The sequence below is a fragment of the Anoplophora glabripennis genome, unplaced genomic scaffold (assembly GCF_000390285.2).
Source record: "Anoplophora glabripennis isolate ALB-LARVAE unplaced genomic scaffold, Agla_2.0 scaffold290, whole genome shotgun sequence".
Taxonomy (NCBI): domain Eukaryota; kingdom Metazoa; phylum Arthropoda; class Insecta; order Coleoptera; family Cerambycidae; genus Anoplophora; species Anoplophora glabripennis.
This window is the reverse complement of record NW_019416372.1, coordinates 497945-511408: the sequence shown is the minus strand read 5'-3', so window position 1 is coordinate 511408 and position 13464 is coordinate 497945. Positions and strand designations below refer to the sequence as shown.

Below are 13464 nucleotides of genomic sequence, written 5' to 3'. Positions count from 1 at the left end.
ATATGACATTCATAATGTAGATTCCTTTATACGGGATGTCGCAGAATAACGTGTACAACGGAAGACCACAGATTCGTGGCCTCAAAATAGGCAGATCTAGGCTAATTGACTTATGTCCAAAATCGCTTCGTTTGGCCGATAGATGGCCTCAAAGTTTCCGAAAAATTTTTTAATTTTGTATCAATCAATCAATCAAATACGTATTAATCGATTTTCATTATTTTTGAGATGTGGACTCTTGTTTTAAATCTACACATTTTGGTGTTATACAGTGTTTTTTAAAACTTACAACTTTCGAAAAATCAAAATTGGTCAGTCTGATATCGCCTATTTTAAGATTAAAATTTTATACCAGAAATTTGTTGTAAAAGATATTATCTGTTTTTTTTAATAATTAGCTTCCAATGTGCATATTTTGTATTGTTTTGGTTTTCCGCACCTCATTTTATCACAAAATCTCTAAGTAATTCCACCCATCTTCTTTCCGCAGGAACTCTTACAGTAGAAGAGGTGTACTGCGATAGGGACCACTTTGCAGTGCTCGTACCAGAGGTGGCAGTCCCCGATGTGGGCAACATTGGCATAGAACAGAAGGTTGAGGCGGTATTTTACCGCTCCTGATAAATAAAAAGAGATATGTATGTCCTTGTCTTCCACACCTGTAGCACTTCCTGGTCTGATGATACCAAATTTTTATTTTACGAAAACGAATCTATCGAGTAAAATCAAAATTTCATATAAATTTGGCCACAGAATTGGATCAGGGTAACAGCAAGTTGAGGAGGTATTTTACTGCTCCTGAAAAATGAAAAGAGATTTTTGTATCTCCTTGTCTTCCACATATATTGCATCAGGAGACTATGAATCCCCATACAAAGTTGTTGATTTATAAATAGACATAGTTGAAATTGTGTACTATGTAACCATAATAATTCTTGTTTTCCAAACCTCTTTCACTCCTGACACAGTACTGGAAAACTTTCATAGACGTCTATAGCGGTCTTAATAAATTATTTAAAAGCATCTCTTAAATTTTTCACGTCCGCCATCTAGCGGCCAAAAGTTAAAATAAACTACTTCGTACTTCTAAGAATTATAGGAAACTAACATTTAATGGCTTGTATTAGCTTCATAACGGATAGATGGCGCCACCGACCATAAAATAAACTGGCGGTAACATTCAAATAAATTAAGAAATTTAAGACACAAATACAACAAAATTTTACTATTAATTCTTTATTAAGAAAAATATTACATGGAGTTTGTATCGTTAGAAAGATAAAAATGACAACTTATTTTTAACATTAAAACAATCGATATAAATAAATCTTTATTAAGTTCCACATAAAGGGTCAAACTACTTCTTAGAACATTTTTAATTTTAATAAATTAACTCCTACTTATATGTTCAAAACATAAAAAAAAATACCTTAAGTCTAAACACATACAAATCATTCCACAGGTTTTCCTGACAACTACATAAATTCTAATAATCTCCTCTGAAACCACCCCTTCCCCCTCGACCGCCCCTATTGTAACCTCCTCGGAAACCACCCCTTCCTCCACCAAATCCTCCGTTATTATATCCACCCCCATTGTTATACCCGCCTCCGCCGTTACCCCCGCCATAACCACCTCTGAAACCGCCGCCGCGGCCTCTGCCGAACTTCGGCGGGGGACCGCTGTAGCCGCCGATGGTGTGCCCCCTGGGCGGCCTCTTGGAAGCCAACAAGCTACCCTTCGCCCTCTGGATCTCGAAACTGCCCGCGTGCAGCTTGCAGAGCTCCTTTATCGTCGACACCACCTGAAAGGGAACGGTTCGTTGACAAACAAAAATTAAAAACACCCAAGACGCTTACCTTCAAGTCCGTCGGTCCCATCTCCAAGATCTGCTCGGGCTCCTGGGACGCCCTGATGACGAGGCTCTCGAGCGCCGGCCTCAAGGCGACGATCATCGACGCCACCTCCGGGTCCATATTCAAATTTATCCAGTTATCCAAGCGGACGACGCCGTCCACCCAATCCACCTTCCTCGAACCGAACAGAAGGAGGTGCAGCGGCGTCACCATGGTCATCTGCTTGCAAGACACCGCCCGGGTGCGGATCTTCTCGCCAAACACAAAGAACGGGTAGGGGAAGCCCTGGTCCTGGTTGCTGCAATTCACCGAGGTCTTGTGGATCAGGGCGGCTTTGCTTTCCGTCGTCAACACCTGAAAAGGAGAGAGAGAACGTCCCCGTGATAGTGGGAGTCGTACGCTTCGGAACCGAGTATACTCACTTTTCTCTTCTCCTTGTGGTAGCACACGTTGGGGTACAGGCCGTAGCACATGAGCGACATGACCACGTCCAGTCTGGGATCGGGCCCCACCGTTTCCATGGGAATGGGGGCCAGGGTCTCCTCCGGGAAGCCGACGTTATTCAGGATCTGCTGCAGCTGGTGCTTGGCCTCCCACGTCACCCTCATGGTGGGCATGCTGATGCCCTTGAAGTCGCAGAAACGGAGTTCGGCGTCCTCGCCGCCCTGCCTCGCCTGGTCCCACAACTTTAAAAGCGGAACTACCGTTAGTTATACAGCCCCAAAATTGTTTAATATTACTGTTTTCAATTTAGTATCAAACAGGTAATATTAAAAACAAAATGAATGTAAAATAAACAAAAGAGTAACAAAATTAAACCGTGAACAGTTTAAATTTAAGCAGAATCCAATCCCGTTTCAAACGCCGTTAGATTTTTTTTTTTTAGTATCGACAAATCCTCACCTCAAACGCCGTCAGCATGGCCACGTGGTCGGAATGCCTGTCCCCGGCCAGCGCCTTCTGGTGGTAGCTGAGCCTCCTCTGTCCCATATCCAGGGTGAAGATCTCCGGGAACGTGGAAGAATTAGCGGCCATGGTGGCAAGTGGGCCGCCGCACATGAATATACACCCCAACACCATCATCTTGCCCATCCTGGGCTCGATCGGCAGCTTGGCTATGATCCTGCCCAACGGCGTCAGCTCGTCGTTCTGATCCAGACACTTCATCTCCCTCAGCAGCACCTCCGCCTCGATGACGGCGTCCAACGGCGGCGGTTCGATCGCCTTGCTGAGGAAGTGCCCGATGGAGCCGAGCCGCAGCAGTTTGATGCTGAGGGCGAGCTCGTGCAGGGGCGTCCGGAACATCTCGGGCGTCATGTGCTCCTCTAGCTTGTCGAATCTCGCTTTGGAGCACAGGTGGAAGCAGAAGCCGGGACGGACGCGACCCGCCCGCCCCTTCCTCTGCTCCAGGTTGGTCTTGGAGGCCCAGACGGTGGCGTAGCTGGTCATGTTGTTGTGCGACGTGAACATCTTCATCTTGGCCTTGCAGCTGTCGATGACGAACACGACGTCGTCGATCGTGATGGACGTTTCCGCAATGTTCGTCGCCAGGATCACCTGAGAGATAATTAACGGGTAATTAGTTTTCCTAAACGTGATTCGCTCTGGCCGACGCTTACTTTGGTGACGTGGTCCGGGACTGACTGGAAGACCCTCCGCTGGTCTTCCCTGGGGATCTGAGAGTGCAACGGCAGGATGCTGTACGAGGTGCTGCCGAACACGGGATGCTGCTGCAGGTGCTTCATCATGGCAAAGATGAGATTCCAACCGGGAAGAAACACGAGCACCGCGCCGGGTACCCCCTGAGCCTTAATGTACTGCAGCAGGGCTTCCAAGAGCTCGAAGCTCACCTCCTTCTCGTTCATCCGGGCCATTACGTTCCTCGTCACTTCGGTGTAATTTCCCGTCACCACCTGGAAAAAAAAGTGAGTTTCGTTAATTCTCTTCTCGACCGGCAACGAAACTATTCAACATTTACCTTATTCAGATTTTCGTCGCCCTCATCGCCACCGATGCCCTCGTCGTCCTCATCGTCCTTGCTCTTACTCTTACGTTTCCTGGTGTCGGTCGGCGGGACGAACTTCGTCAGTTCGACGGCGTCCTCCAGGAAGTACTGCTGCACGGGGAAAGCCCTGCCGGGAATCTCGATGACCGGACAGTTATTGAAGTACTTGGAGAAGAGGGTGGTGTCGATCGTGGCGGACATAAGTATGACCCTGAGGTCCGGGTAGGTGTGGATCATGTCCCTCAGAACGACCATGATGAAGTCGCTGTTGACGTCCCGCTCGTGGATCTCGTCCACGATCACGTGGCTCACCCCCCTCAGCCCGTTCTCCAGCTTCTTCAGGAGGACGCCCACCGTGCAGAACATGACGGAACCGTACGGTTTGGGCAGCATCGACTCGAAACGCACCGAGTAGCCGATGCTCTGTCCGAGCTCCTCGCACCTCTCGTTGGCCACACGTTCGGAGACGGACACGGCTGAGATGCGTCTCGGCTGGGTCACGGCGATGTTGCACCAGGCGCCCTGGCCGGACATGACGTAGTCCTCCAAGATGAACTGGCAGACCTGGGTCGTCTTACCTGCGGAGCGTAAAAATGTAACAATTTTATCAAAACGCAAGTCGACTTAAATCGATTCGAATTTTGATAAGTTCGCGCTGTTTTCGACAGATGGCGCTCCTAGAATAAAAATTACTAGCCCAAGATTTGAACCTTCAGGAACACCAGAAAAAACTTACCGCAACCGGTGTTTCCCCTGATGATAATAACGGGATGCTCGTTAATGGCCTCCATGATGGTCCCCTTCATGCTGTAAACGGGCAGTTTCGCCCTGTCCGCCATGTTCTTCTTCACGTCGGGATTCCTGTTCGACCTCTCCTTAGCCTCGGTGAGCATCTGCTCGCTCATATCCTCCAACGACGCGGTGGCGAGGTACCCCTCGTCGATGTTGCAGCCCGTCCAGCAGTTCCAGTTGGTCTGGGGCGGGGACCACGGCACGACGCCGGCCTCCGTCGGTTTGGCGGGGTGGAAGTCATCCAGTACGTGGCTGCTCAGGAGCGACACCGCCTGGTCGGGTTGTTCGGACGCCACCGGGGTAGGCGTGATGTTCAACTCTCGCAGACACTCCTTGACCTGGGTGTTTAGTTGCGGGGAAATTTTGACCTCGAACGGGGGCATTTCCGGGGCCGATTTCTCCTTCTTCAACGTGCCTGGAACGTGACGTTGGTTGTGTATTATTTTTGATACGCACATTCCTCTAACATCCGGTTTAATTAAAAATTCTAGAATTCCCTGGTAAATAATTGGATAATACAAGAAGGAGGATAAAATTTAAAGGTGTTGCTTTTAAAACGTACAAAAAAACTAATAATCAAGACTCAAGAGTCAAGCAGATACATCATATAACAGGCATTGCAATGGGAAATAAATAGTTATTTTGGTATCTAGGGCGTGAAATGGTACTATTGCGATCGAAATGCAAACAATATTTTTTCAAAAACTGCAATCAAATAAGACAATTGTGTTATATATAACATTTTAGGGGGTGGTTCCCGAAGTTATTTTGTGAAAAAAAGTTCGTATAAACGTAGGTCAAAATATTAAATTTTAATTTTTCATTTATTTTTATTAATTATTTCAGTTTCTAAAACGCTTTTGTAAGATAAATGTGTAGAATATTTCTACTTGCACCAGTGGCAATCGTGCGAGAATGCCACAACCTTTTTAATAAAAAAAAAATGGTACACCACTGACTTTTTCCAGTTTTGATTTTTTTTTTTGATATCCGCCATCAATTCTGAACGAAATTGGTCTCTTCAATTTTTTTTGGAGGATACACAGTTCTTTAAGGAAAAATTAAAACGTATTTTATTGCATTATCTAGTAGGTTGCTGTCAATATTCCTAAATAAAATACAACCATCAAATTTCGACTCAATATCTTTAAACCTCTTTGAAATAATTAATAGAAATAAATAAAAAATTTAAATTTAAACACTGTATCTTGGAAACAAAGCATACTTCGACATACGTTTATATGAACTTTTTTTTACAAAATAACTTCCGCAACCACACCCTTAAATATTTCGCACTTACTTATAAACACCTTGTATATTGGAAATTGTTTGAAAAAGTAGTCTATATACTGGGTGGGGCATTTATCTAGACAAAATAATATCTCTCATGGACTCAATTATTTCAAAAAAAAAATTCAGAAAAAAATTTAAAGGTCTATATTACGACTTACCGGAAGTTGATCATTTTTAATGGAAACACCAATTTTTTTCAACGGATTCCATTGAAAAACGAAAAAAACTACTTTTTCTTTTTATTTATTTGATTTAACCCATATTTTGGCAATAAAATACAAAAAAAAACAAGAATCTTGAGACAACGGACTACCTTGTTGGGATCACTTTTTTTTGGACTATCTTGACATGACCTTGACTTCAAGGTCGTTTGAAGATCAAATTCAAAATTTTAAACGGGACCCTCGGAGGTGGTGTTTTTAGACCTGAAGTTGATTTTTTTAAATGGAAACACCCATTTTTTTCAACGGATTTACATTGAAAAACAAAAAAAAAATATTTTTCTTTTTCTTTATTCAATTTAACCCATATTTTGGCAATAAAATACAAAAAAAAAACAAGAATCTTGAGACAACGGACTACCTTGTTGGGCTCATTTTTTTTTTGGACTATCTTGACATGACCTTGACTTCAAGGTCGTTTGAAGATCAAATTCAAAATTTTAAACGGGACCCTCGGAGGTGGTGTTTTTAGACCTGAAGTTGATTTTTTTAAATGGAAACACCCATTTTTTTCAACAGATTTACATTGAAAAACGAAAAAAAAATATTTTTCTTTTTCTTTATTCAATTTAACCCATATTTTGGCCATAAAATACAAAAAAAAAAAAACAAGAATCTTGAGACAACGGAGTACCCTGTTGGGATCACTTTTTTCCTTAAAATGTTTCATACAAAAGTTGTAAGGTGAAAAGAGGACTATCTTGACATGACATTGACCTTGACTTCAAGGTCGTTTGAAGATCAAATTCAAAATTTTAAACGGGACCCTCGGAAGTGGTGTTTTTATACCGGAGGTTGATTTTTTTTCCACAGAAAAACGGAAAAAAAATTTCTTTTTATTTATTCGATTTAACCCATATTTTGGCCATAAAATACAAAAAAAAAAACAAGAATCTTGAGACAACGGAGTACTTTGTTGGGATTACTTTTTTTTTTTAAATGTTTCATACAAAAGTTGTAAGGTGAAATGGGGACTATCTTGACATGACCTTGACTTCAAGGTCGTTTGAAGACCAAATTCAAAATTTTAAACGGGACCCTCCTTTTTTGACCTTGGAAATTACAAGAGCGGGAAGTTTTACAATAAGATGAACTTCAAGAACGAGATCAGATATCAAGGTCATTTAAAGGTCGAAAAACTATAAAATTATTATACTATAGTAATAGTATAGCATTGTTTTTCGACCTTAAAATGTCCTTGATACCTGATCTTTTGAGNTTTTTTTTTGGACTATCTTGACATGACCTTGACTTCAAGGTCGTTTGAAGATCAAATTCAAAATTTTAAACGGGACCCTCGGAGGTGGTGTTTTTAGACCTGAAGTTGATTTTTTTAAATGGAAACACCCATTTTTTTCAACGGATTTACATTGAAAAACGAAAAAAAAATATTTTTCTTTTTCTTTATTCAATTTAACCCATATTTTGGCCATAAAATACAAAAAAAAAAACAAGAATCTTGAGACAATGGAGTACCCTGTTGGGATCACTTTTTTCTTTAAAATGTTTCATACAAAAGTTGTAAGGTGAAAAGGGGACTATCTTGACATGACCTTGACTTCAAGGTCGTTTGAAGACCAAATTCAAAATTTTAAACGGGACCCTCTTTTTCTGACCTTGGAAATTACAAGAGCGGGAAGTTTTACAATAAGATGAACTTCAAGAACGAGATCAGATATCAAGGTCATTTTAAGGTCGAAAAACTGTATAATTATTATACTATAGTAGTAGCATAGCATTGTTTTTCGACCTTAAAATGTCCTTGATACCTGATCTTTTGAGGTTAAGTTCATATCTTATTGTAAAACTTCCCGCTCTTGGAACTTCAGAGATCAAAAAAGAGACTACCAATTTAAAATAATTTTGAATTTGATCTTCAAACGACTTTGAAGTCAACTTTTGTATAAAACATTTTTTTTAAATATCCCAACAAGGTACTCCGTTGTCTCAAGATTCTTGTTTTTTTTTTTTGGCCAAAATATGGGTTAAATTGAAAACATAATAACATAACGTAATTTTTCTTCGTTTTTGAATCGAAATCTGTTTCCATTAAAAAAAAATCAACTTCCAGTCTAAACCGGAACCGGACCTTTCAATGGCCCCCTCGGTGCCCTACAATGTTTGTCTGAAACCTTTTTCGAAATAATTGAGTCCAAGCGTGATATTTTGTATCCAAGGTAAATGCCCCACCTGGTAATTTAAATCATATTCTGAGTGTTTAATTCAAAGTGCGTTCGGAAAGTGAAGACGTGCATTTGCCAGTTACAATTATTAATACCCAAAAAATCATCGACACAGTACGAGATTGCCTGCAAAGAATTCAAAGGGTGGTGGAGTTCTAAGAAAATTCAAAGTGTCTGAAGCGATTTTTTGAACATAAATTTAATAAAATTAAACCTTCGACGTCATAGTCGCTATTCCATGTTCAAAAGTATACCGAATGCCAAAAAAGTGTAAATATCAGAAAATTTCCAAAACTAATACCATATTTGAAAAGCAAATCAGTTGGATATCGTGCGAAAAAGTCCAGAATTATAACGAAAGAGGAAATTGTGAGATTTTTACACAAAGCGCCTTTGTCAACTGAAAATTTAACGAAAATGTCAACTTTTGATGACAGTTTTCGGAAAAAAACTTATTAGAAGTTCATTAGTAAATAGAAAGTTGAAAATATACAGTAATTACGGAAAATCTGCTCAATATCGGATCCGAGATCCCCACAGAGCCTAACCCGAGAACAACAGGACACGCCAAAGACTCCTAACTAAGGGCAAGGAAATGAAAGGTGATTCTGTAACTGACAGCGATCAGGTACACAGGCAACGGTACAACAACTCAAAAAACCATCGTACTTTAAATATTAAACATCAAAGCGGCCCGTTGGCAGCGAGAGGGTACTTCTTCCAATCGTTTTCAGATCTACTCAAGTTTCACTTACCCGAAAAAGCCTCGATAACCCCAAGATGGAACAGCTGCCTCACCACCGACAGGGCGCAGCTCTTGCTCGCCGACTGTTTGTTAGAGCCGCTGTCGCGGCCGTAAATGGTACGGCCTAACTGTTTGACGAAGAACGTAATCTCCGCGACGAACGTCCTAACGGTGGAGAGAAATGTATTAGCGCCGATATTTCGCGGGAATGCGTAATATACTCACATCCAGGTGCAAGTTACTAACAACATCTACTCGTTTGCCATAGAAACCTGTACGAAAACATAAATCGAGAGCAAATAATTAATACAACTTCCAATCGGTATCATTGTTAACGTTAAAATCGAAAGGCAAGCGTAGTTCATTTCAAATATTCATATAGTGTAAAAAATTGTTCAAATTTATTTATATTTTTTTTTTATTTTTTAACTGTATTACATTTTTTTTATGTGGTAAACCTACAATTTTAATTATATGTGAAAATGAACTATGTACTTCACTTTTACAAAGTTTCGTAACCTATTTTTACCGGAAGTACCGAAACTTCCAATGCGTACACAAATTTTTTATTTAAAAAACCTCATTTCTGGAGGTTTTCTAAATACGTCAAAAAAATATTACAACCCCAGAACTCGGTCATAAAAATTCTGTTGTTGCAATAAAATAAAACCTTCTGCTCTCGATTCAGTTTCCGTCAAGTCTCTAGTCAAATATTTTCCACAAATTGCAAAAAATTCACAGGTCCACAGAATTCGTTCCGTAGAGCCATATCTTCCTTGCAAATTGTATCAATAAATGAACCCATGTAGCTTGTACAGAATGGCCTCAGCCATTCTGCATCAAGCTTAAAAAAAACGAAACTAAAATCCATGACTCTTATCAAATAATCAATCGTTCAACTAACCTGGAATGATCGGGACCGACTTGCGTGTACTTATAATCGGCATGAATTTTGTTAGATTGCATATACTGGTGCAATTTCGACTTGGCGTTCTCCACAGTCCAATTACCGTGAATTTGCGCATTAACATCCAAATCCTCAGCTTCCTCGATCTTTTTCTGTTCCTGGGCCCTATCCATATAATGCCAGTCGCCATCTTCTCTGCCCCGGGGACGATATGCCTCTCCGAAACTAGAAGGACCCATGCCCTGACCGAAAACTGAATGCTGGGGCCCACTGTCCACGGTTTCCTGCTTTCCGTCTAAAATTTTTATGATAAAGAAATAGGCAATATTTTGAAATTTAATTTATTTACGGTGAATGGCGGCTGAAGGGGCAGCGTCAATGTCCACAGGCACATCATTCTTGTTCACAAGCCCTTGCCGTACCAAAAAAGAAACAAAATCCTTCGCGGCGTTGCTTTGGGCGTCCTTCTTGTTGGTGGAATTTCCAGCGCCGACATAGTTGTAGCCGACGACCCGAACCTCGCACAAAAACCTCTGTCGATGTTTTGGACCTAATATTTATACAAAAAAATTAATAACATAATTTTATATTAATACAGGTACTTGCCTGTAGGCCTCACTTCAAAGGTGGGATCTACTTTGCTTTTCTGACAAAACTGATGCAAAAACGATTTTACATCGGTCATTTTTGTGAATTTGTATATTCACGGCGTTAATAAAATAGTTAATACTACGCAGAAAACGCAAAGGGCGATAAATAACTAGAAAACACCTTATTTTGAACCGAAATGACCACAATTGCATTCATTTACTGCAACAAACAACAACCCTTATTAATTCTTAACTGCGATTCACAATAATGGCCGACGAAATTACCGGCGGAAGTGATACATGAAAAATAATTGATTAAATAAACAGGGCTGCCAAATGCTTTTTTAGAAGTACTCGCGGTAAATTTAAAAAATGTGGCTTTTCCTCAAGCATCATATTTGAAAAAATATTACTTTTGCCCATGATATAGACTCATGTCATGACTTTTACACGTTGACTGAAATAGTTTTTCATTTGCTTAACCACAGTTTAAACATGAGATTAGTTTTGAAGTCGTCAAAAACGAGCACGTACATCCGGTATGGTAGCCAACATTAAAATTGTACAATAATTTAAAATTTTATTAATATTCTGCTCATAATCTAGGTTCTGTTCTTACAAATTTCCAGGACTCTTATCAAAATACATGACTTCATATTCATATTGTTTCAAGTTAATATTCACTATTCAGTATAAAATATAGATTAGGTATGATATATATAAACAAGAAAGGTAAATAGGCTTTTAAAATATGTATTATTTTTTTCTGTGAATCAGGTGAGGTTCGCAATATTCACATTGCTAATAAAATATTTGCAGTTTGAGGACTTTATTGTTTTCGTTATTGCGCAAATCCTTTTGGCAACAAAACAAATATGGTAGAAAAGGGTTTTTGCATTTAGATGAACACTAATTTTTTGAAATTTTAAAGGCCATGGATTTTGTCAAAAATTTTTAGGATTACGATATACTGTAATAGGGCTAACTAATCCAAAACTGTATTCAGTTCATCTCTAGCTCCTCCACTTTTTGAGATTTTCGATTTTTTTTCTCGAGGGAAGATCTTGCACAAAAAACAACTATCACGTGTTTGGAGGTCCCAGTTGCATACGGAACCACCTTAAGAAAGGCACTTTCACTTTCCCGCGGTTATAATAAAATAATAATTATAATAAAAAAACGCATACACATTGTATGCATCTGTATATTTCTTCAACCTGTTGGCTGCCGCATCAATATGGGTAGTTCGGCCAACATTTTTTATGTTGCAATAGTAATATATACATATATAGAAAGAACGTTTCCATGTGTATATTTATGTCTGCATTTTATTTTATTTCTGTACCGTGAAATTGTACAAGTGGCGTATAATCGAAAATAGTTTTTCTGTGGACACGTATAATTGTTCAATTACAGGATTGTTATACAGATTTGCATCGAATAATCGTATTGTGCATCAGTAGTTCGTGTGGTTCTTCTGCAAAGAATAAAGTTCTCGAAAAATAAAAAAGTAAACCTCATGAAATCTCATTTTTACTTGACGAAAATATTTTGTATTTGTTTACGTTCGTTTTATTTACGTTTAAACAAAATGAATAACCTCAACTATGAATTCGAATACATATACGTGGTACTTTCAACGTGAACTAAAGCTTTATTTTGAAACCGACAGTGAAAAAAACAAAAAATAGAACATTTGTATAAAACTTTTATGTGGATTTCGATACAACGATTAACATCTACATGAAAAAAAAATATATCTTTTGTCAACATCACATTTCTAGTCTACGTCATCCTCTTCCATCTCCTCACCGCCTTCTTCTTCCTCTTCCTCCTTGTCGGAAAACTTCTCGAAGTGTCCTGGTTTGGTCCACATTGCCCTTAATTCTAACTTAAACGTTGCCAGTTTGTGTCCTAGTAATTCCAACAAACTGGCTTGATCCGGGGTTAGAACGTCGCCTTCCTTACACACTACGTAGTCTTTTATTAATGTAACAATCCCTGAAATAACGGTTCTGATAAAAATGGACGAGTTCCTGGACGAGTTTTTTTTACCTCTATCTAATTTTGTAGGTAATCCCAGCTGTCTCAAGTATGGTTCAATTGAATGAGAAAACTCCTTTAGGGGCCCTTCGTTTAACTTTATCGTTGTTTCCACTTTGAATCCCGATCGAGGGTAATCTTGGACATGAAAATTTTCAAACCAATCTACCACTTCGTCTTTTTTAGAGTCTGTGAATAGAAGACAACAGGTTCCCTTAATAAAGTGGGAAATCTAAAAGAAATGATTAATATGAAGTGAAGTATATGTAATGCCAATAATAAATTTGGTACATCAAATAATACCTCACCTTGTGTATGTTATCCTCAATTTCGTCTTCTTTAGATTTACCCAATCCTACTGTTATAACTTTATTTTTTCCAAAGTACAGCCTGCTATTCTTCCATTGTTCACGTACATCTTTTATATGGTTACTCCTAATATCACGGTATTTAAATACGTATACACTTTCAAATTTCTTAACGCAGTTTCTCACATCCTCAATGATTTTCTGTTTCAGCTGAAGTCCTTTTTTACCAGTTTTTGTCAGGTACACTAAAATAAATTTGATTATACTTATTTCATTTAAAAGTTGGAATGGTTGAAACTTACCTTTCTTGTCTCGTTTGGATCTTGGCATAATTTTTTATTATATATTTATACACAGAAAAATAATTCAAATTTAAATGCTAGTATACTGAATAAATGCCCTATAAATACTTCCTTAAGTCTCAAAAGGGCAAAATTACCACATTAAGAAATCTAACCCTACTTTCTCAGGCATGAAATATTTTCATTTTAATCTATGGAATCACAGAACATTGAAAAATT

At 39.2% G+C, this 13464-nt stretch overlaps 2 protein-coding genes across 3 annotated transcripts; both read right to left on the bottom strand.

The window, feature by feature from the left end:
• Positions 1 to 1317: 1317 nt before the first annotated feature.
• On the bottom strand, positions 1318 to 10868 carry LOC108910818 (dosage compensation regulator). 2 transcript variants are annotated; one of them, XM_018715548.1, is made up of 11 exons: positions 10609 to 10868; positions 10352 to 10552; positions 10000 to 10297; positions 9106 to 9260; positions 4598 to 5068; positions 3835 to 4439; positions 3476 to 3769; positions 2760 to 3413; positions 2279 to 2542; positions 1860 to 2210; positions 1318 to 1804 (listed from the first exon to the last, which is right to left on the bottom strand). In XM_018715548.1, exons 1-11 carry the CDS (start codon positions 10685 to 10687, stop codon positions 1487 to 1489), a joined length of 3690 nt encoding a protein of 1229 aa, XP_018571064.1. In that variant the 5' UTR covers positions 10688 to 10868; the 3' UTR covers positions 1318 to 1486. The 2 variants fall into 2 exon arrangements, with proteins under 2 accessions (XP_018571064.1, XP_018571065.1); XM_018715549.2 differs by lacking the exons at positions 10352 to 10552; positions 10609 to 10868 and adding an exon at positions 9321 to 9367 and having other exon boundaries at positions 10000 to 10050.
• A 1419-nt stretch (positions 10869 to 12287) lies between these two features.
• On the bottom strand, positions 12288 to 13416 carry LOC108910822 (mRNA turnover protein 4 homolog). The gene is made up of 4 exons (XM_018715553.2): positions 13246 to 13416; positions 12944 to 13188; positions 12648 to 12867; positions 12288 to 12593 (listed from the first exon to the last, which is right to left on the bottom strand). The coding sequence occupies exons 1-4, from the start codon at positions 13271 to 13273 to the stop codon at positions 12373 to 12375; spliced, it is 714 nt and encodes a 237-aa protein (XP_018571069.1). The 5' UTR covers positions 13274 to 13416; the 3' UTR covers positions 12288 to 12372.
• Positions 13417 to 13464: the final 48 nt, after the last annotated feature.